This window comes from Aspergillus aculeatus (assembly GCF_001890905.1).
Source record: "Aspergillus aculeatus ATCC 16872 unplaced genomic scaffold ASPACscaffold_13, whole genome shotgun sequence".
Lineage (NCBI taxonomy): Eukaryota > Fungi > Ascomycota > Eurotiomycetes > Eurotiales > Aspergillaceae > Aspergillus > Aspergillus aculeatus.
The window spans coordinates 407,053-428,175 of record NW_017962988.1 but is presented as its reverse complement, the minus strand read 5'-3'; the positions used below and the strand labels follow the sequence as shown (position 1 = coordinate 428,175).

At 57.5% G+C, this 21,123-nt stretch overlaps 8 protein-coding genes across 8 annotated transcripts; 3 read left to right on the top strand and 5 right to left on the bottom strand.

Annotated features, from left to right (window-relative positions):
- Nucleotides 1–1,163: 1,163 nt before the first annotated feature.
- On the bottom strand, nt 1,164–4,648 carry ASPACDRAFT_32419 (uncharacterized protein; the record flags this gene model as incomplete). The annotated part of the gene is made up of 4 exons (XM_020199878.1): nt 1,164–1,844; nt 1,902–4,023; nt 4,077–4,342; nt 4,406–4,648. 4 exons carry the CDS (start codon nt 4,646–4,648, stop codon nt 1,164–1,166), a joined length of 3,312 nt encoding a protein of 1,103 aa, XP_020053864.1.
- Nucleotides 4,649–5,760: 1,112 nt separating this feature from the next.
- Nucleotides 5,761–7,410, top strand: ASPACDRAFT_45617 (uncharacterized protein; the record flags this gene model as incomplete). Its single annotated transcript, XM_020201637.1, has 3 exons — nt 5,761–5,855; nt 6,280–6,504; nt 6,939–7,410. 3 exons carry the CDS (start codon nt 5,761–5,763, stop codon nt 7,408–7,410), a joined length of 792 nt encoding a protein of 263 aa, XP_020053863.1.
- Nucleotides 7,411–7,684: 274 nt separating this feature from the next.
- ASPACDRAFT_1890146 (uncharacterized protein) lies at nt 7,685–10,318 on the bottom strand. The gene is made up of 3 exons (XM_020198561.1): nt 10,107–10,318; nt 8,702–10,035; nt 7,685–8,647 (listed from the first exon to the last, which is right to left on the bottom strand). The coding sequence occupies exons 1-3, from the start codon at nt 10,141–10,143 to the stop codon at nt 8,099–8,101; spliced, it is 1,920 nt and encodes a 639-aa protein (XP_020053862.1). The 5' UTR covers nt 10,144–10,318; the 3' UTR covers nt 7,685–8,098.
- Nucleotides 10,319–10,695: 377 nt separating this feature from the next.
- Nucleotides 10,696–12,200, top strand: ASPACDRAFT_45615 (M20 family metallopeptidase; the record flags this gene model as incomplete). The annotated part of the gene is made up of 4 exons (XM_020201636.1): nt 10,696–10,788; nt 10,888–11,720; nt 11,784–11,923; nt 11,980–12,200. 4 exons carry the CDS (start codon nt 10,696–10,698, stop codon nt 12,198–12,200), a joined length of 1,287 nt encoding a protein of 428 aa, XP_020053861.1.
- Nucleotides 12,201–12,349: 149 nt separating this feature from the next.
- Nucleotides 12,350–13,758, bottom strand: ASPACDRAFT_80397 (biotin synthase). Its single transcript, XM_020205642.1, has 2 exons — nt 13,487–13,758; nt 12,350–13,402 (listed from the first exon to the last, which is right to left on the bottom strand). The coding sequence occupies exons 1-2, from the start codon at nt 13,697–13,699 to the stop codon at nt 12,416–12,418; spliced, it is 1,200 nt and encodes a 399-aa protein (XP_020053860.1). The 5' UTR covers nt 13,700–13,758; the 3' UTR covers nt 12,350–12,415.
- A 788-nt stretch (nt 13,759–14,546) lies between these two features.
- Nucleotides 14,547–17,416, bottom strand: bioDA (adenosylmethionine-8-amino-7-oxononanoate aminotransferase). Its single transcript, XM_020198560.1, has 3 exons — nt 17,013–17,416; nt 15,518–16,957; nt 14,547–15,441 (listed from the first exon to the last, which is right to left on the bottom strand). Exons 1-3 carry the CDS (start codon nt 17,183–17,185, stop codon nt 14,655–14,657), a joined length of 2,400 nt encoding a protein of 799 aa, XP_020053859.1. The 5' UTR covers nt 17,186–17,416; the 3' UTR covers nt 14,547–14,654.
- A 605-nt stretch (nt 17,417–18,021) lies between these two features.
- On the top strand, nt 18,022–19,668 carry ASPACDRAFT_1872820 (aminotransferase class I/II-fold pyridoxal phosphate-dependent enzyme; the record flags this gene model as incomplete). The annotated part of the gene is made up of 3 exons (XM_020198007.1): nt 18,022–18,859; nt 18,942–19,084; nt 19,158–19,668. The coding sequence occupies 3 exons, from the start codon at nt 18,022–18,024 to the stop codon at nt 19,503–19,505; spliced, it is 1,329 nt and encodes a 442-aa protein (XP_020053858.1). The 3' UTR covers nt 19,506–19,668.
- A 44-nt stretch (nt 19,669–19,712) lies between these two features.
- ASPACDRAFT_62525 (uncharacterized protein) lies at nt 19,713–20,545 on the bottom strand (the record flags this gene model as incomplete). The annotated part of the gene is made up of 2 exons (XM_020203795.1): nt 19,713–20,389; nt 20,530–20,545. The coding sequence occupies 2 exons, from the start codon at nt 20,543–20,545 to the stop codon at nt 19,713–19,715; spliced, it is 693 nt and encodes a 230-aa protein (XP_020053857.1).
- Between the last annotated feature and the right edge of the window lie 578 nt (nt 20,546–21,123).

Sequence of the window (21,123 nt, the reverse complement as noted above, 5' to 3'; positions counted from 1 at the left end):
AGGTTGATGTCCCCACACAATTACTTAGTGCATACCACACAGCGGAACGCCGGCAGCCTTACCATTGTTGCTTCAAGGTTGTGATCCCCCACTTCCGGTTAGGGCATAAGGGAGCTGGAATTATTCAATATATACATAATTTCAGCATTTTGTTTATTTGACAGAAAAAAAAAGAAAAGCCAAGAAAGAAGCAAGCAATGCACCAGATTGAGTTCTGAAAAAGCGGCTTTGGAACTCAACCATTAGAACAGGTTAAAGGCGCATACTAAAGAGGAGATCTTCAAGGGGAAAGTGGCCTTTGACTTCTAAAAAGGGAACCGCAGCCCTAATTGCAGAGCAAAAATAAGAAGACTGGTAGCCAGCAGTTCCGAGCTAAATGAGAACACTGTGTACGCTACATGGCACGGCTTGCCCAACAGCAATGATTGTCGATCTTGAGTCGCATGGCTTGGTTCGAAATATGTACAGTATGCCTTGTGCTCTAGCGCAACCTTCGAGCGTCCCTTTTGATCCATCCTAACCACTCCGCGTTGAAGCGGGGGACAAGACACTCAGGCAGCAAACGTCACTTGCGATCTGTGGCATAACAACTGTGGTGTACGATGCCTTCCCTTGTTCTCTATCAAGTGAGACTATAGGCTCAAGAGAAGGTGCATGGGGTGGAAAGTGGATCGAAATCGGCGGGGGATTGAAGGACAGCTTTACGCAGTGTCAGTGTCCAGTCGCTCTTGATGACATGCATGTTTGATGATGGACACATTGATTATGATGTTCAGCTTTTTTTCCGCTTTTGATATCTATACGTTCTTTTATACGGTAGTTCAATTTCAACCACCAAAAAAAAAAATATTAGATGGCCGAAATCTCTTCGATTTATCTTGATTAAGATCACTATCACTCCAAAAATGTGATATCAGTTAATTCAACTTTTTCTTTCTGACGTAGAGGCAAAAAGGAGTTTTCAATGACCAATACACAATTCCTCAAGTAGGAGCAGAGCTATTTGCCAATCGAGGATCAATAAAGCCTCAAGACCGCTTCCCCAAAGTAGAAAGATATCAACGATTCATCAATCAACGCAATTAAGAAACTATGCACAATCTATCAGAGAATCTATCCCCCCGTAATTTTCTCACCACCTCCAGCCACAAAGAAAACGAGATCTAAACCATCGACACCTCCTTCTGCATGACCCCGCCGCCCTCCTCGCGACTCATCGTGGTATACCGACTAAAATCCCTCTTCTCCTCCCTCTCCATCAGCCTCCCACGACCACCCTTTCCATCCTGCCGCAATTTATGTGCCACCCGCCGGAAATACACCCGCTTGGCCCATTTCCACCCCTCCGCACCCACAAAAAACAGCCCCGCCTCGACAAACACCACCCCCCACTCCCAGGAGATCCCGATGTGCTTGAAGACCACGTCGTTGATGACGGGGATGTACAGGATCGGGAAGGTGGTCACGAACCCGATCATGATGCCCGTGAAGAGGAAGCGGTTGCGGCGGAGGGAGGCGAGCCAGCCTCTCAGTCGGGACACGAACGTTCTGGTGCTAGACTGATCTTCGGCACCGGTAATCGGCAGGCTGAAGAAACTCCGGCGGAGGTCGACCATTTCCCACGCCAGGAACAGGGCGAACCAGGTCATGCACACGAAGGTGGTGGCGCGTGCGCGATAGACCGTGTCGCAGGCCGAGGTGTAGTCGCTGTTGCACCCCGTCGCGAGGTTGCCGTCGCCCCAGGCGAAGAGCACCAGCGAGAAGGCCGAGAGGGAGAGGGCTGCCATCCACACGCCGTAGACTAGGGTGTCGATTATCACTTCCCAGGTGAAAATGCCTTGTTTCTATTGAGGGGGTGGTTAGTTGAGGACTTTCTTTTCGAGAAGTAAGGGCTAACGTACACTTTGAGGTGGTCGATCCATGATGTCCGGAGCCGCCACTTCCATCCCCAGTCCCATGTCCGGCAGGCCAGAAGTGACCATGATGATCCAGAGGATCTCCACGGGCGCGATGGGGAAGACGGACTGGCCGTTCTCGTCCTTGAAGGCCAGCCCGATGAGCAGGGTCAGGGCGAGGCCGACGTTCTCGGCGAGAAGGTGGAGGACGAACTTCTGAATGTTGTCGAAGATGCGGCGGCCTTCCTCGATGCCATTGATGATCGAGGCGAAGTTGTCATCAGTCAGGACCAGTTCCGAAGCGTCCTTGGCGACGTCGGAGCCGGACTGGCCCATGGCGATGCCCACGTCCGCCCGCTTGAGGGAGGGCGAGTCGTTGACCCCGTCGCCGGTCATGGCGGCGTACCGGCCGCGTCGGTGCAGGGCATCGATCATGCGCACCTTGGTGGTGGGCGCGCAGCGGGCGATGACCAGCGGTAAGGTCGGGAGCTCGTCGATCTGCTCGTCGCTCAGTCGGTCGAACTGGCTGGCCGTCATAACCATCGCGTCGGCGACGTCCTGCGCGACGCTGGCCATGTCTCGCGGGATAATCCCGACTTGCGCCGCGATGGCCCGCGCCGTGCCCGGGTGGTCGCCCGTCACCATGTGCACCGTGATCCCCGCGCGTCGACACTCCTCGATCGCCCCCGCCGTCTCCGGCCGTGGCGGATCATACAGCCCGATCAGCCCGCAGAAGGTGAGATCTTTCTCCACCTCCTCGCGCGCGGGCGTCTCGTCGCGGGGCTCAATCGGCCGACAGGCCAGCGCGAGCACACGCAGACCTTCTTTCGCGAGATCCTCCATCTTCTGGAGAATCTCCTGCCTCTTCTCCTCGTCCAGCGGAGTGGCGTCTGCGCCTGCGGACCAGACAGCCTGCGTACACGCCTCCAGCACCCGCTCCACTGCACCCTTGGTGAACACCATCTGGGCCGAGGTCTCAGTATTCTCGAAGATCACCGACATCTTCTTGACGGTCGAATCGAAGGGATACTCGGCCTTCTGCGTCCAGACCGGGTTCCGGCCGCCCGTCCACCGCTCCCTGCCCCACTGAAAGCGCATCGCGAAGACCTGGATAGCGATATCCGTGGGCTCGCCACGAGCCTGCCACTCATTCGACTCATCCGAGTAATGCACGTGGGCCAGGTTGGCCATGGCCGCGACATCGAGGTACTGCTGCAACAGGGTGCCCGACCCGTGGGCATTCAACAAGCCTTCCCTGCGCGCTTCCCAGGGTTGAGCGTCACTTTCTGGATTCGCTCCCTTCTCCTTCTCCCCTCCTGCCTCGACCTCCTGCCCAGAGACCAACCTCACCCCGTCCCCATTCCCCGGATCGAGGACATCACCGCCCTCACCCACGACCACCAACCCCCCGACACCCGCCACCCAGGCCCTCTTCACGACCATCTTCCCCTGCGTCAACGTCCCCGTCTTATCCGAACAAACATCCTGCACCGCCCCCAACATCTCAAGACTCTCCAACCGCCGCACCACCACGTTGCGACTCACCATCGACCGCGTCCCCGCCGCCATGGTAATCGTCAACACCACCACCAGACACGCCGGGATCATCGCCAGCCCCGTGGCAACCGCATAGATAATGACCTCGCGATCATTCCGCATGCCATTCGCCCCCATCACCACCAGCGCAAACACCACCGCGATCCCAAAGAGCACCAGCGCCAGCGCCGAGAGTTTCCGCTGCAGGGGCGTCCCGGTATTCAGCCCGAGAAAATTGAGGACGTAGGCGCTGGTCGAGAGGCAGAGATTGGCGAGGGGGTTGATGACCTTCTCGCGCTTCTTGGGGGTGTTGTCCTCCGGGTTGGTGCGCGGGGTGCGGCGCTTGTAGCGGGTGGACTGGTTGGAGGCGTGCAGGGCGGCGGCGATGAGGCCGATCTCGGTGGCCATGCCGGTGCTGGTGATGATGCCGCGCCCGCGGCCCCGCGTGATCGTCGTCGAGCTGTAGGCGATGTTGAGGCGGTCGCCGGGCCCGGTTTCTACCGCATACGTGTCGTGCGGGGTTTTGGCGATGGGGAGGGATTCGCCGGTTAGCAGGGCTTCGTCGGTTTCGAGGTTCATGGTTTCGATGAGACTGTTGCGCGGTCAGTTTGAATTCTGGGAGAGTAAGGGCAAAGGCAAACTCACCGAACATCGGCCGGCACGGTATCGCCGACCTTCAACTCCACGACATCGCCCACGACCAGCTCCTTGGCCGGCACCGTCTTGGTCTTGCCGTCGCGGGTGACGGTGCCCGTCGGCGAGCTCAGCGACCGTAGCGACCCCATCGTCTTCTCCGCCGCGAAGTCCTGGTACACGCCCACGACGATGTTCAGCCCGATCACCGCCGCGATCACTCCGCCTTCGATCCAGGATTGGATGCCGAAGCTGACGGCCATGGCGATGATGAGGACCTTGACGGGTGTTAGCTTCTTGTCTTTCAAGAAACGGTGTAGATAACCAGGGGATCAACGCACCAGCATCATCGCATTCGCCACCTGCCGAATCACGATCGTCAACAACGAGACCCCCTCGTCATCCTCCAGCTCATTCGGCCCATCCTGCTGCAACCGCGCTCCCGCCTCCGCACTGGAAAGCCCCTGGTCCGGGTTCACGTGCAGTTCCTGGAGGATGGTCTCCCAGGGTAACGAGTGCGCCGGTTGAGACAGACGCGTGCCGGGGGTGTTGTTGTTGCTGTTGTTGTTAGATTTGGATTTCATCTTCCAGTCGAGAACCGAGTCAGGTGGTTCATAGGTCGAAGATTGATAATCAAAAGATAAAAGAAAGCAAGTAATCTAATCTATCTGGAAGATGTCATAGATGATGGCAGTGTACTCTAAACCATGTAATCATCAATAGTCTAGATGTCTTCGCTGAATAAAAAGTTCTAGCTAGATCTGGCATCCGATCGATTTGGAATATGTCCTAGAACCGAGGAACGATGGGAACACAGCCTTATATAACTCTATCATCTCCGACTACCTCCATTCACCAGCGCTCGACATACCTCGCTTCGGCGATAAGCCCATTACTGAGACAGTTGATGAAATGGGGGCAATAGGGAGGCAATTGGGGAGACTGTCATGCCCAGACTCGGCCAAGAACCCCTACGATCCAGTGAGAGGATTCGCCGCTGCAACCATGACGCAGACAATTGTGCTTGCATCCATGGTTTCAAGTCTGGGGAAGGAAGTGGAAGTGTGACTGCATGGGCTGGATATGGGGATGTGATTAGCTGAGCCAGGGTGTGTACCCGCTGGTTCACTACCAAGCCGGTTCCGCAGCGCGGAGAAAGAGCAGAAGGAGGCCCAGCCCGGCCCAGCCCTTGGCGGGAAGATGCATCGCATCGTACAGTACAGTTTCACTTTAGTCTGTCCTCGTGTTGGGGTTCCCGTTTTCCTTCGGTCCCTTCCTGCGTGATGCCGTCCGGCGAAAGAAGGGAGAGGTCGAGTTGAAACAACAAAGCAACACTGACTGGTACTCAGAACAAATAGGGGGACACACTTTAAAGTGTTCTCTCCCCGGTCGGCTGGTCCGAAATTTTTGTGTTATTATTTTTTTTTTTTCGTTCTCTTACTTTTCTGCTCTCTGCTCTCTACTACATACTGCATTAGCTCTTTCGAACTTATCTTATGCTTGCTACTTGCCACGGCTGAACGCCCTGCGTGTCTGTCTGACTACTAATCCTTACATCAACTTTTATGTAGAAATACGTTTATACATCATACCTCTCACGCATCGCAGTTTCACGTGGTCTCCATCGATTCCCTGATCATATTTCGATTCGCATAATCATACTTATATCAATCAATTTTATCAACTATCATTGCCGATGACGGAGCACGGCCCTCCCCCCCCCAGTGGCGAAATCGTCGGCGTGATCATCGGAGCCGCGGCTTTGTTCATCGTCGTTAGCTTTCTGCCCATGTAAGTTTCTCTCTCTGTTGTCTGCTTCCCTTTCCCGAAGCTGTTTGTGTCGGTTGGGTGGGTGGAGGAGCGCTCATTCGCGAGAGATTCGTCATTTTGGTCTCCGCCCACCCACATCCCCCCCCCACCCCCCTCCAGCCCTACCTTACCCCAAAGGAAAGAGCCTCTCAAGGAAAGCCGCCAAGCCCTTATCTCGTTTTCCGGCGTACCACATACTGAGTGTCATGGCGCCAAGATCTTGGGGTGGTCTTGGGATGTTTCCTGACTTCTTGGTTTTGCTCTAAGTTGAGATGAGGGAGGGGAGGGGAGGGTCACCGAACAGTGACCTCACCAGATCCTACAGACCCCCAACACGATCAAACACTCTTCACCAGTATCAACGGCATCAACAGCAATATCACTAACAATATGGCAACAACGCAAGAGCTCTAACATGGCACCGTCGCCGACGTCGCGCCGCCACCGCCGCCGCGGCCGGCGGCACATCCTCCACCGCGACCCCCTCCGACCCCCTCCGGCGGGACAGCGCCCTCCAAGCGCTGACTGGCAGTCCCTCAATGCAACAGCTGCCCATCAGCGTGGAACGCTGGCTCGAAGAACAAACCCATTCGGGCACCAACGAGACCTGGCATTATGCCCAGGAATCCTGGTACGTTTTTCCACTTCTGTCTTATTGGGTTTCCGCATCCGGCGGGGTCCAGAAACTTTGGTTGTTTTGGGGTTCTTTTCTTGGCCTGGCTTGGCTGGGTCGTCTTTCCCTGTGCAGTGCCCTCCTTTCCCTGTCTGATTTCGTATGCTTTTCGCTTTGGGTTGCTGCTTATGTCATCGGTTGTCTCCCCCCCACCCCGCGCATTCGGAGGATTCAATGAGAAAGAGAGAGAGAGAGGCAAGCCAAGAGTCCCTTCTTGGCGGAGATTCTTGGCGGAATCCCTTGGCGAGGATTTCCTCCCTCCCTTATCTATCTCATTTCTTGGATATCAGGACCCATCGCATCGCCTATCTCCGTGGATTATCGCGATTTGCCACCCCGTCCTCGGAATTGCGCAAAAGTTATGCTATTATGCTAATATTATGCCCTGCTAGTGCCATCTGTCTCGAGCGTCTCAAAGTAGACGAAAACGAGAAGTTTCCCACCACCACCACCACCACCACCAACCTCCCACCAACACAGCCAAAACCCGCATGGATTCCCCAGCGATGCTACCACAGCGGCAGCGGAGTGCTGGCACCGACCAGCGCAGTAGACTCCGATCTCGAACGGGGATTAGGAATGGAATCCGGATTGGGCGATTGGCGCCGCGGGTCGGTGCCGCTATCGCTTTCCTCGTCTTCTTGCTCCACGGAGCTAGACGCGGAGCAGCAGCAGCAGCAGCAGCAGCAGCAGCATGCACCCACTGAAAAACAGCCGCCGCAACCGCATCCCCAACAGGATGAGGTGGTGGTGCTGAATCGCTGTGACCATGTCTTCCATGCCGCGTGCTTGGTCCTGTGGGTCGAGCAGCATCGATATCGGTGTCCGATCTGTCAGGCCTCGTTGAAGCATAATCCTAGTTGAATCTCTTCGCTGTGTGTGTGTTGGTATGATGTGCTTGCTTCCTTGCCGACTATCCGGGGGGTTTTTTTTTGTGTGTTATTTGTGGTGCCGCCGAGTCTGTCGCCAAGAATGCGTGCAGGTATTCTAGATATCGGTTGGCCTCACGGGCTTGGGGTGGGTAAGGGTGGTGTCCTGGTGTTTTGGGGTGCGGTTGGCTGGCGTGTTTTCTGGAATATGGTGGTTTTGGTCTTGGATTTGGTCTTGGGGGTTGGCGTTGGCGTTTGCGTTTCCGTTTCCGGTAGCGATTCCTGCTATGAAGTAACGTGTGTTGTACTCCCCCCGCTCTTGTGTAAGGTTCAGTGTAATTGCTGGGCGTACAGCCTCGCCTCTCTTCAGCGTGCCCCGCACGCATCATCCTTGGTGATGAACCCCAGCCCAGCGACGGGATCTCTGGTTTCTATTAGTAAAAGTAAACAAGCAAAATATGTATCATGACCCAGATCCTGCATCACCGCCAAGCAAGAACACAGCATACCAAAAAAAAGTACTAGCTTCTAGAATCATTCCCTGAAGCCACAGCATGTCGCATGCCTGCCTCAAGCCCCGTGTCTATTTCTTGTTCGACCGAAACATGGAAGCCCAGCGACCGGGCTGGACCTGGTTTAGGGGGCCGTCAATGCGACTGACTCCCTTCGTACGGCCGTAGTACTCAACCAATCCGCATCGGCAGCCCCAGCCCCAGCCCTGGCCCCAGATCCTCCACATCCAGCATCCCCTCTGCCGTATGGGCAGAAGCATCAACATCAGCGGAAGAAGCAGAGATCGAAACGAACGGGTCACATCCCTGGATCACAATCTCGTCGAACCGCCGACTCACGCGACTGTAGTTCAGCCCGTACCGGCCTAGCTCCTGCAGCCGGATCGATACCCAATCCTGGTAGATGCGGTCCGGCGTCGCAATCCCCGCGATGAACAGCGGCCAGATGATCCGAACCATCAGGTGGGGTCGGCTGCGGTGGAGTTTGAGCGAGAGAGATAATACCTGGTTGACCGCGGTTTCCAGGGGGGGTAGCTGTGCGGTGTGTTGTTGGGTGGTGGTGGTCGACGTCGGCGGGACGGTGTCCTTGAAGCAGAGGTGGAAGTACACGATCGTGCCGTAGAAGGTGATGGTCGCCCAGAAGATGGTTTCCAGGACGCGCCGGCTGGCGGTGTCGCAGGCTGGCGCGGTAAGGGCGGTGGTGAGGATGCTGTCGTTTTCCTTGTGGGGGGAGTTAGCATGTCTGAGATGGAAGTCTATGAGGCGCATGCATACCTCCAGGATCAGGGTGAGTTCGTCGACGAGGCGACGATACGATACCTCCGACGTCTGCTGGCCTTGGCGCCAGAGTTCGGTGATCTTGAACTGCATGACATGGCTTCGGTGGTAGAGGATCAACGCCGGCTGGTTCTCGATGTCGTCCAGCTGGGCTGTTGTCGGGTACGAGTCGCCCCAGAAGCGGCGGGGCGATTGGCGGCCGATGCGGTAGAGCTCCGCCAGGCTCAGGCCTCTTTGTTCGGCTTCGTCCTGGATGAAGAACCGGAATAGGTCGGCGTCGAGTCGCGCGGCCGCAGGCCCGCAGAAGAGGGCCCCGGGAGTGAAGAAGTACAGCGTCCACAGCAGGAAGAGTGGTACCGCGGTGTGACGGAGTTTGCTGGTCGCCAGCCCAGGCAAACTATTCGTCGGCATTATGGTCGTCCTCTGGGTGCTATCTTCAGCGGTGTTCGTTGCGTCCCCCCAGGGCAAGGCGCCGGCACCTGCCCTTCCACTTTCTGCAACAAGCGCGGGTGCTGATGACGCAGGCTTCAGCAACGGAACGACATGGTTGAAAAGCAAACTCTCAATTCCCCGGATGTGCACATTGATGGCCGCGGTGCCGCTCCCGAAGCGGTTCTCGTAGTCGATCATCAGCCACAAAGTGATGAAGATGGCCTCCAGCTGCTCCGACGACTTCTCAACCTCCGGCCGCAGTGCCTCCCGCAGACCGGCCAGCGCCCGCCCGTAATGCATGCGACCCCCCAGATCCGCCACCGTCTCGACCGCGTCCCGCGGCTGGTCACTATCGTAGAGCTGGGCGCGACGGATCTCGCTCGCCGTGCTCGCCAACAACATACTCATTACCATGGGCTCCCGGACCGCGATCTTGTGGTAGGCGTACGACATGGCGGACCACGGCCAGTGTTTGCCAAGAAGTACAACCAGCGCGGAATCTTGGAGGTAGGCGATGCACGAGCGGTCGAAGCCGGTCAGTACAAGTGAGTTGGCCGCTTGCACGGTCCTGCTTTTGCCCCCGGGGGACGATAGGGTGAGAATCCTGGAAGACTGAGGGGGCGGCGGCGTCGTCGTCGTCGTTGTTGTTACGGGGGGGCTCTTTCGTGTGGTCGTACTATGGGCCGGGCTACCCGCATTCCCCTCCGTCTTCTGTTCCACTCCCTTGGTCGTGGATGCGGGAACATTTCTCCTGGCAGTAGACCGGGGGATAGGGCCGCCCTTCCACTCGCACAGGATGCGGGCGGCGGTGCAACGCCGGCATTGCGGTTCAGGCTGGCCAGGGACGGCCAATTTCTCCTCGTCGCACTTGACCTTGCGGATTCGACACGTGCGACAGCCTGCGTAACGTCAGTCGATCGGTGTATCATTCCAAGATTATTCCTGACAGGGTATCCGAGTGGATCCTCACCGGTCCTGGAGCGAGTCTTCTTGCCGAGCTTATGCATCCCGATAGTGCTGCTGGAGTTCGGCAGCGCTCCACTTGGTCATTTGCATGCGAGGGCGTTGTATCGAGTGGGGGTCTGTCAGGGTCATGTATATTCGATCAATGTGATAACTGACAGGCTGTAAGCGATGCTGCCACGCAGATAAGCCAATGCTAAGCGATAGGAAGACTGCAAGGTGAGGGGAAGAGTGCCGATGATCTCGTCGTCGCGATATTGTCCAAAAGGCAGCCACTCCGGAGGAACAGCCGGGCCGCGCAAAGTGCCGAGGCAGACAACGCGATTGGCTGGGTCGGCAGTGGTCAGGTGACTGTCAGTGCCATTCAACCAATAAGTCGGCAAGCGGAGCCCACTCCGCTTCGGCAATGCAGCCGATCGATAAGCGGGTGGAATGGAATGCCTGATAAGCCGGGCATGAACTGCGGCGAGCATCTCCGCATCTCCGCATCACCAGAGGGGGGAGATTTTGACGGTCTGAGTCGCACAGATATAAAATAGCGTCCATCATGTCTTATCCTCACGAGGAGGCAGGATTCAACTGCCAAATCACCCAAGATGACTGTTCAAACCGCCCAAGAACGCTTCATCGCAAGCGTCCAAGAAGCCCTGCGCAACTATGACACCCAACTACAGAACATCAACCAAAAGGTAGCCTTCCCAATCGATCACCTACGTGACATGAAAGCCGCCAGAGATTGATCACAGACATGAACCTTCATCAACCACTCGAGCTAACCCAGTCACCAGATCTGGTCCAACCCCGAATTAGCGTACGAGGAACACCAAGCCCACGACGCCATCTGCACCCTCTTCGACACCCTCTCCACCACCACGGAGTTCACCTTCACCATCCAGCGCTCCGCCTACGACATTGCCACCGCTTTTGAGATTACCTACACGCACGGCGACCCGTCGCGCGGGCGCGTCGTCGCCTTCAACGCCGAATACGACGCCCTACCCGGCATCGGCCACGCGTGCGGCCACAACCTGATCGCGACGAGCTCCATCGCCGCCTTCCTAGCCACCTGCCACGCCATGCGGCCTGAAGCCACCGCATCATCATCAACCGCCGCCGCCGACTTCACCGTGAAACTCCTCGGCACGCCGGCCGAGGAATCCGGGGGCGGCAAGATCCAGCTCCTGGAGCGGGGCGCGTACAAGGGGGTGCACGCGTGCCTGATGGTGCACCCGGTGCCGATGGCGCCGCAGAACCCGCAGCTGCTGACGCTGGCCACCGTGCTGCCGGGCGGGTACCTGGCCAACGACAAGCTGCGGGTGACGTTCACGGGGAAGCCGGCGCACGCGGCGGCGGCGCCGTGGGAGGGGGTCAACGCGCTGGACGCGGTGGTGGCGGCGTATGTGAATGTCTCGCTGCTGCGGCAGCAGATCCTGCCCACGCAGCGGGTGCACGGGGTGATTGTGAACGGCGGGGAGCGGCCGAATGTCATCCCGCGCAGCGCGTCCGTGGATTACTACATCCGGTCGCCCACGGTGAAGTCGTTGAAGGGGCTGTCGGAGCGGGTGGTCAAGTGCTTTGAGGCGGCGGCGGTGGCCACGGGGTGCGAGGTGGCGTTTGAGTGGTATGTCCTGTTGTTTTTGAGAGTGAGTTGAGTTGAGGGGTATGCTGATGTTCGAGTTGGTAGGGGCCCGTCGTATGCGGATCTCAAGACTAATAACCCGATCTGCGAGAGCTACGTCGCCGTCATGCGGGCGATGGGTCATCTCACCTTGTTCGATAATACGGGGCAGAAGAGTGCGATTACCGGGGCGTCGACGGATCAGGGTGCGTATTTATTTCCGGTTGGTCTTCATTGCTTGGGAGTGTACTCACCAGACCAGGTAACGTGTCGTACGCCGTGCCCGGCTTCCATGGCATCTTCACCATCCCCACCGACGGGGTCAACCACACGCCCGGATTCACCAAGGGCGCGGGCTCGCTCGAGGCGTATCAGCGGGGGATGGCGTGCGCGGCGGGGATGGCGGTGGTCGCGTGTCAGGTGCTGGTGGACGATGAGTTTGCGGCGCGGGTGCAGAAGGATTTCGAGACGGAGAGGGCGTAGTTTGATATCCGGTGAAGATAATGCCTTGTATCTTGGAGGAATGCATGATGAATTCATGCTCTGTCTCACTCTACTAGATCAACCTGATTACAGCGAATGAACCAAGCCAAATATGCGAACACAAAATCCAATCCAGACCAACCAAACCACCACAATGCAGACCATACGAATCATAAATGCCATTTCGAAATCTAAACACTAACAACAAACCCAAATCACAAGCTGGTCGCGACCTGCGCAGACACCTCCCTCACCTTCTCCTCCAAGACAGCCGCCTGCTCGGCCTCCTCCTTCTTCCCAGCCACCTCAGCCTCCAACCCCTCCCTCTCAAAGCTCTTCATAGGATAATACCCCCAGCGATCCATCATCTCGCGATCCTCATCCCAGCCATTGCAATCGGTAGTCAACATCTTCTCCCCAGTAAACACGGCATTCGCGCCGGCCTGGAAACACGCCACCTGCTGCTCCTCACTCAACGAGATCCGCCCGGCCGCCAACCGCACAATCGTCGCGGGCAGCACGACTCTCGCCGTGGCGACCGTCCGCAACAACCGATCAAACGGAATCATCTTGCGATCCCCCAAGGGCGTCCCCGGAATCGGCACCAGCGCATTCACCGGAAAACTCTCAGGGTGCTTCGGCAGATTCGCCACCGTAAAGATCAACCCCACGCGGTCCTCATCCTTCTCCCCCAACCCCAAGATCCCGCCACTGCACACATTAATGCCCGCGTCGCGCACATTCGCCAACGTGCGCAGCCGCTCATCATACGACCGCGTCGTGATGATGGACGGGTAGAACTCGCGCGAGGTGTCGAGGTTGTGGTTGTAGGCCGTCAGCCCGGCATCCTTCAATTCCTTGGCCTGGGCCTCGTCGATCATCCCCAGCGTCACGCACACCTCCATCCCCATCTCGCGCACGCCGCTGACCATCGACTTGATGTTCTTCAGCGAGGTCTTGCGGCCCCGCATGTCGCGCCACGCCGCGCCCATGCAGAACCGTGTGGATCCGTTGGCTTTGGCCGTGCGGGCGGCCGCCAGGACCTCGTCGACCGGGGACATCTTCGTGGCTTTCAGGCCGGTGTTGTGCCGCGTGGACTGGGCGCAGTAGCTGCAGTCTTCGCTGCAGCCGCCGGTTTTGATGTTCATGAGCGTGCACATTTGGATGGCCGAGGGGTCGTGGAATTTGCGGTGGACGAGGGACTATTTCTTGCTGCGTTAGTAGGCAGTTCAGGGGGGGGGGTTGTGGTGAATTGTGCTCATTGACTGCAGTGTGGTGGTACGCACCGCAGCATAGGTCAACTGGTTCAACGGGGTATCGTAGATCTGCTGGATTTCCTCCTTGGTCCAGTTGGTGCGCGGCGTCGTGGCATCCGTCGCCTCTCGCAGCACCGCCGGCACTCGACTCGCCAGCGCCGCCGCACTGGGCGAGGTCGACTGCACTGTGCCGTAGGCGCGGCGGAACGCGGTCCGCGGTACGAATTGTCGTAGCGAGATCATTCTCAATGTGTTCGTATTTTTTTTTTACGAAAGAAAGGTCGAAACTGAGAAGAAGAGAAAAGAAAAGGGTGGTGTGGGAGGAGGTGCAGGAAGAAAGAGGGGGGGGATGGACAAACTAGACCGGGGTTCGGAGTTGCGTGGTGACTAGGGCAGGGTACTGTCCTCGAGTCTATCTACGATAATGACTGGGCTAGTTGTCTAGCAAGTAGCAACCCCCCCCCCCCCCCCGAACACGGACTGGACTGGCCAGTCACTCAGTGCTGGACAAGCTTCACACAACCTCGGGCTGGAGAGGGGCGAGAGGGGCAGGCTGTGGGCTACAGGCAACAACCTCACCGGTCGTGTTGACCCCAACCGCTGGGGGTTCAACCCCTCCCCATGCAGTGTGCAATTGACTTCAACGGGACTTGCAGATCCAACTCACCACCAGGCCAGACTCCTCCGACACCCAGACAGCCATGCTCCACTCTTCTGGGCTTCTCGGACCAAAGGAGACCCGCGGATTGAGACAAGTCCCGATTGTCATTTCGATTAGTCTATTTGGTTGGTCAGGTACCCGCCACACTATGGGGAAAGTGAGGGAAAGTGATGTCAATCAGGTTGAATCAACACAAAATAAACACCGCATTTGCCTGTTCGTTGATTGGTGGATAAGCGGGCAGCCCTCCCGGTGAAGATGGATTACTCAGACGCTGAGTCATCAGCTACAGCCACGCAAGCAGGTTAATTCGAAATGGACAACAGAACGAATACAAGTAAATGAAAACAATTATTTGATTTTCTGTGATCAATTGAATAGACTTATGGAACACAGAGGTGAAAGTACAGTAGAATTCTATTACTCGAACTGATAGCCGGCTATATACACTTCTTTTACCTTGTATGTACACTTCCTCAAAGGCTCGGCAGAATCCTCCCCCGGAGAACTCTCTTCCCCCACCTACAAGGCGACCACCTACAGCAATCCCCCCCGCAATACTTCCTCAATTGCCCGAAGCGACTCCGGCTTGGACGTCACGCTGGACATCAAATACAGCACATTCCCGAGCACCCGCGAATGCACCGCGAACTGCTCCGACCCCGCGGCTAAGCGCTGCTGCAGCCCCTGCGCCGCCCGGGAGGTGTAGCCGCCGCCGTGCTGATCCTTGAGAGCGATGCTGAGCACCGTGCCCAGTGCAAACACCCCCTCAACCGAGGCCGCCCGCGACAGATCCCGCACGAGGTCGTGGGACCAGACGCTCCAGACCGAAGGTCCCGTCGTAGGCGCCCCCGCAGGGGCAGCAGCAGCAGCAGTAGTAGCACCGCCGCTGCTAGCCACCGTCCAATCGTGCTGGTACTCCTGCCAGGCCCCCTCGCGCTCCATCCGCATCATCGTCTGCAGCGAATCTACCGCCACCTGGCAGCCCACCGCGTGCGCCGTGTAACTGTGGCCATGCAGCAGTGCATCGGTCTTGTCGTCGCTCAAAAACGCCCGGAAGATCGGCTCGCTGGCCAGCGTAGTGCACAGCGGCACGAGGCCGCCGGTGAGCAGCTTGGCGTTGACGGAGATGTCGGGGTGCACCTGCAGGAAAGAGGCGGCCGACCGCCGCCCTAATCGGTACAGCCCGGTGAAGACCTCGTCGAAGATGATAGGTAGGCCCGACCACTCATTCGCTCCGGCAGGCGGGGAGCTCTGCCCAGGGGCAAACAGCTCTGGGTGTTGGCGCACCACGTCCGCCAGACACCGCTGGAACAGGGGGTCACTATTGCCCTAAGTCAGCCACAACCCCTAACAAAAGACAAAAAAAAACGAACAAGAATGGAGAAGATAAAACTCACCAAAACAACATTCCGCCCGCACCCAAAATGATCGGCTCCATCATCAGCGCGCCAAACTTGATTCCCTCCTGCTGCACTAACCGTTGGATGGTCTCGTGAATATACTCCCGATACCGCTGGCCCGCCTCGGAGTCCACTCTCTGCTCCAGGTCAAATACCTCCGACAGCGATCCAAACTGCAGCTCATCTCCCAGCGCCGTCTCCGGCATGCTGATCTTCCACACCCCATCCTTCATCCCCACCAGGGGGAAATCAAACCAATGGCCGCGGCCCCGATACCACTCCACCTTCTTGTTGTACGTCGAGGGCTCCGAGCAATCCATGACCCCGATCGTATCCCCATGATAGCTGCCCTTCAGCCCCAGGATCCGGATGGGTTCTGCGCTTGCATCCCACCCGTACCGGGCGCACGCCGCCCGCAGGCCCATCTTGACCGCCACCTCCATCCCCGTACTGCCATTATCCGTGTAGAACACCCGCTTGAGCCGGGGATTCTCCTGGCTCTGGAGCACCGTCTCCGCCAGCGCCAGCGCCGGCTCGTGGATATTCCCCGGGAGCATGACATGCCCATATCGGCCGGCTGCATACGCGGCCGACAGGGCGAGATCGGGGTTCCCATGGCCCAACCCCTGCGTCCACCACGAGGCGGACCCATCGAACGTCGAGCGTAGTGCACTCCCCCCGCCCTGATCGCCGGTATTCTCGACCTTTGCCGCCCGATAAGTCTGAAAATAATCCCCATACGCCGAATCAATGACCGCGATATCCTTGGCCGTCACCCCCTGATGCTGCGTAAACGGATACCAGATCGTCTCCTCGGCCTTGCGCGCCATCTCCTCCAACCGCTCCCAGCGCTCCATATGCTTCCGCTCCAGCGCCTCGACCACCGCGCCCAACCGGCCCTCCCGTACCGTACGCTCATAGTACCGTCCCATCGCTTCCTCATCTTGACTCACAGCCTCCCCATCCCGCGGATCCGGCCGCGCCGGCGGCGCCGGCACCGCGACGAGCGGGATGGCCTTCTTGGCGAAGTACTCCTGTAGGTAGTTGTGGTTCTGGTAGTAGTCGTCCCGGAACAGCAGCACGGAGTGCACGTCGTACCCGCGCAGGAGGAGGGATTCGTAAGCGGAGATGGAGGCCGAAATACCCCCCAGTCGGGAGTCGGCGATCAGGATGATGGGCAGCCGGAGCGGGCGGTAGAGGTCCGCCTGCGAGGTGCCGTTGGGGCCCGGGGAGTGCACCCCGCCGGCGGTCTCGACGAGGGCGTGCTTGGTGGCGGTTTGCGACGACCATGTGCTGAGGGTGTGGTGGATGGCGGCGAGGAGTTCGGGGTCGCTGGGCACGGTGCCCGTCTTGTGGGCGGCGAGGTGCGGGCTGACCGGGTCGGCGAATTGGTAGAGGCATTTGGTCTGCGTGTGCGGGGCGTAGCGTTGGATGTGGCTGCGTTTGGATTCGTTAGTAGTGTGCTTGGGTGTATTGAATGGGAGCACCGTACCGATCATCAGCTTCATTCAATGGCCCTGTAGAGACGGGCTTGAGGAAGCCCACCGGTCCGTGATGCTGCAGGGCATTGCACAGGAGCGTCGAGACGATGGTCTTGCCAACATCGGTGTTGGCGCCGTAGACCTGGTGGGCGCGCAGAGAGCGCCAGAGCGCGGCGGCTGGCATTTTTTTTCTTGGGGTGTGTGCGATTCAATTGCAAACTCGATGGAGAATTTCTCTATGCCCTCATCACAATCCTCAGCTCAGCTGCAAGTTCACAGCACTTGTAAGTTGTAGCTATTATCTTGAAAGGGCCAAGGTCGAGAGTCTGTCTCTTCCGGTGGGCGGAAACGGAAGTGGGGAAGAAAAGCGGGCGAAGAGACAATCAGGAACGATAAGAAATGGAACAATGACGAAAAAAGAAGCTCCGAACCGAGGATGAAAACTGAAACTAAAAGCCGGCAAGGCAGTTTGGAAAGGCTCGGTGGAGTGGAGCCGGCTCTCAACAGTGAACAGTCAACAGTCAACATTTTCCATTTGCAAGAGGGATTTGCTGGGGGGTTTCTGGTCGTATTCTATCTAATTCAATCGCTCTGGGCAAGGTTGAATCTGACAAATAGGCAGAACGATGACTCTTGTTCTTAGGCCCCCTGCCCTGCCCTACCCTGCCCCATTACGAGTCCTATTGTAGGCGGCCTACTAGCCTCTAAGCCGGCGAACGGTAACCCTAGTTAGTTCACCTGGATAATCACGGAGTAACTAACGATAAAATTGATTGCTTTACTCCACCCATCTCCCACCCCTCCCAGCATTTCCGAGATTGAGCTGATTATTGCTTGGCCTCGAACTAATTTCTGAACTACCGATCCAGAACAGACAAATGGCATTACACATGAGTGGACTAAAAAGAATCGAGACTCATATAGCCCCCCCCATCCCCAGGTTGTAGGAGGTACATGTACATCGTAGCCTACTGTACTGTACAGACCTCCCGTAAACCCTCATCCATCATCATGCCCATCATGCCCCCCTCAACTTCACCTTCTCCATCACCATTACCCTCCCCCTCCCCCTCCCCCTCACACACACCCAAATCCACATCCCAATCTTCCCTCCGCCAAACGCTCCGCCAAACCCTGCACCAACGCGCCCGCAACAACACCCTCCGCAAACTGACCCTCCCCGCCGACAATGCCACCGACTTCTCCTCGAACGACTTCCTCTCTCTCTCCACCAACCCCCTCTACCGACGCCGCTACCTACACCACCTAACCACCCTCCCACCCACCCACCCGCTCGCCAGCGGCGGCTCGCGCCTCCTCGACGGCAACTCCGCCTACACGGAAGCCTTAGAAACCCAACTCGCGCGCTTCCACAACAGCGACTCCGCCCTCCTCTTCAACAGCGGCTTCGACGCCAACTGGGGGGTGCTCTCCACGCTCCCGCAGCCCAACGACCTGATCCTGTACGACGAAGCCATCCACGCCAGCGCCCACGAGGGCATGCGGCGGTCCCGCGCCTCGCAAACCCTGGCGTTCCGGCACAGCAACCCGCAGAGTCTGCACGCGGTGCTCAGCGCGCAGATCCAGGTGGACCCAACGCTGCAGGACGGTTCCAGGAATGTGTTTGTGGTGGTGGAGTCCGTGTACAGTATGGATGGGGATGTGGCGCCGTTGACGGAGTTTGTGGCCGTGGTGGATGCGTTGCTGCCGCGCGGGAATGGGTATTGGGTCGTGGATGAGGCGCATGCGACGGGGGTGTGTGGGCCGAAAGGCGCGGGGGTCGTGCAGGGGTTGGGGTTGGAGGGGCGCATGTACGTGAGGGTGCATACGTTTGGGAAGGCTTTGGGGTGTCATGGTGGTATGTTTTCCTCTTGATCGAGGTCATGGGGGATGCCCGGGGGGGGAGATCGAACGCTTGCTAACATTAGTGTAATGAGTAGCGGTCGTGCTCTGTGACCCTGATACGAGGGAATACCTCATCAATTATGCGCGGAGTCTGATTTATACGACCGCGCTGGGATTTCCGTTCCTCGCGGCGATCCGCACGGCGTATGAGTTGTTGGAGGGCGGGGAGACGGTCGAGGTGAGTAGTCCCCCTAATCTGTGGGGAAAAGAGAAGAGAGAGAGATTGAGACATGTAAGCTGACGCGACATAGTTGCAAGAAACGCTGCACCAGCGGATCCGGTATCTCCGGGAGCGATTAAGTGCGATCCAGCCGGTGGACGCGACGCTGTTCACCCTCGACCATCACCCAGGGTCCCCGATCTTCTCGCTGCGCTGTGCCCTGCCCCGCCGGCTGGCGGCTGCGTGCCAGGCCCGCGGGTACGTCGTGCGCGCCATCTTGCCGCCCACCGTCCCGGAGGGCCAGGAGCGCGTGCGCGTGTGTCTTCATGCGGGAAATACAGAAGATGAGATTGATGGGTTGGTCGAGACGATCGTGGAGTGGTTGGAGGAGGCGCAGGGCGAGGAACAAATGCAGGTTGCTAAGGTGGCGCGGTTGTGAGGGGTGGCGATGTAAATGGGTCTGTTGCTGTAAGTATGCATATGTTAGACACGTATATATGGGTGGATTTCAGCATCCGGTAGAGGCATCGGTTGAAAACAGAGAGTGAAGATACGAATAAAGTATAGTAAATCTGAGAATAAACAACGTGTTGTATTTGGGTAGGTACTCGAGTCTCTGTATGCATCCATGTAGATACGAACGAACTCACTCGACATTACGATTCGGCGCCTCGGGATTATAACCCATATCCAGACGGAACTCGAGATCCCCCGGGCTCACCACTCCGACACCATTCTTGAGATCGAGGGTAATCCCTTCCTGGGCCATGAGGGAGGAGCCGACCACGAGAGACAAGGTGTCCGACGTCCCGGGGACACAAAAGGCCCGGACGACGATGCGCGCCCAGCGCCGGTCCTCGTTTGGCCGGCCCAGATGCTCGGGGATGAACATGTGGAAGACCACGTACTCGGTCACTTCATGCTGGACGTCTTCCTGGTCCCAGCCGTGCAGCATGAATGGCGACTCGCAGGGACAGATTTTGGCCCCGGGGATTTCGCGTGCATGATCGGGCCTCATGATGCTAAACGGGGAGCCGGTGTCTAGGACCACCGAACAGAGTCGCTTAGTCGTCCCTAGCCCCACCCGCGTCTTCACGTTGCTCCAGCCGGTCAGATGCCGCGAGCAGCCCGCCCACAAGGCGTCCTCCCAGCAGAAGTTCGGCGAAATCACCAGCTTCGCAGCTGAGAGGGCACAGACCGCCTCCGATTCGTAGTCAGTTGAGGAGTAGGGAATCCGGAGGGCCGGGTCGTGGTCCTTCCAATCTTCCGCGGTGTGATGGGGTGGGTGCTCCTCGTGGGTGGTACTGCAGTAGCCGTGGTGGGCTTGTGCCTTCTCAGATTCATGGTGGTGCTTCTTGGACGAGTGGGCAGAGGTCTTTGAAGTATCCTTATGATCCTTCTTGTCCTTGCCCGAATGGTGCTTGGGTCGAATCAACTGCCATTGGAAGCATCAATATACGTACCATCGAAGGGGTACATGGTGATAATGGTGTGTGTTCCGAGCTTAAAGCCTTTAGTGATGCGTGGTTGTCCCGAGGCGATCCGTGTTTGACAAGGGCCCAGACGGAGATCTTGGTCTTTTAGCCTTCATGAGTCAGAGGTCTGTAGGCAAATTATATAGCTATCGATGACCGTGAGGAGGTTCAACACTACCTTCCTATCGCTGAAGAACGTTGCTTGATCTTTGTATAATCGCATAATGAAGGCTCGATGGACACTTGTAGTGGAAGAGCGTTGTGAAGAAGACTACATACTTGAAACAAGGAGCTGAATGAGTAAACACAAAGCTAAGGGTTGTGAACAAAGGAAAGGGTGCTCAAAACAAACCAACGGAGAAGAAGGTGTTCAGTTGTACAGTTGATACTATTAGAGTTCCGCCCGTTACGAAAGAGAGACTATGATAAACACTTAGTATGCTATCTGTGAATATCTGCTTCGAGCCCACCATAGCGCCGCAGCAATGCTAGCAAGTGTCTTAGGACTCTACCCGTCTCACAAAAACGCAAGGAGAAATTCAAAGAAAGATTTCTTTATCAAAATAAAGAATGTGCCAAGAA

Bases quoted from the DNA above. Each gene is read 5' to 3' on its own strand.
- bioDA (XM_020198560.1), bottom strand. From the start codon at position 17,185: ATGCCAGCCGCCGCGCTCTGGCGCTCTCTGCGCGCCCACCAGGTCTAC. The intron at 16,958-17,012 runs GTACGGTGCTCC...ATCCAAACGCAG, and splicing joins TTGAATGAAGCTGATGATCG to CCACATCCAACGCTACGCCC. The intron at 15,442-15,517 runs GTGAGTTTTATC...TTAGGGCAATAG, and splicing joins GCGGGCGGAATGTTGTTTTG to TGACCCCCTGTTCCAGCGGT.
- ASPACDRAFT_1890146 (XM_020198561.1), bottom strand. From the start codon at position 10,143: ATGCATAAGCTCGGCAAGAAGACTCGCTCCAGGACCG. The intron at 10,036-10,106 runs GTGAGGATCCAC...GACGTTACGCAG, and splicing joins GAAGACTCGCTCCAGGACCG to GCTGTCGCACGTGTCGAATC. The intron at 8,648-8,701 runs GTATGCATGCGC...TCCCCCCACAAG, and splicing joins AACTCACCCTGATCCTGGAG to GAAAACGACAGCATCCTCAC.
- ASPACDRAFT_80397 (XM_020205642.1), bottom strand. From the start codon at position 13,699: ATGATCTCGCTACGACAATTCGTACCGCGGACCGCGTTCCGCCGCGCC. The intron at 13,403-13,486 runs GTGCGTACCACC...AGCAAGAAATAG, and splicing joins ACCAGTTGACCTATGCTGCG to TCCCTCGTCCACCGCAAATT.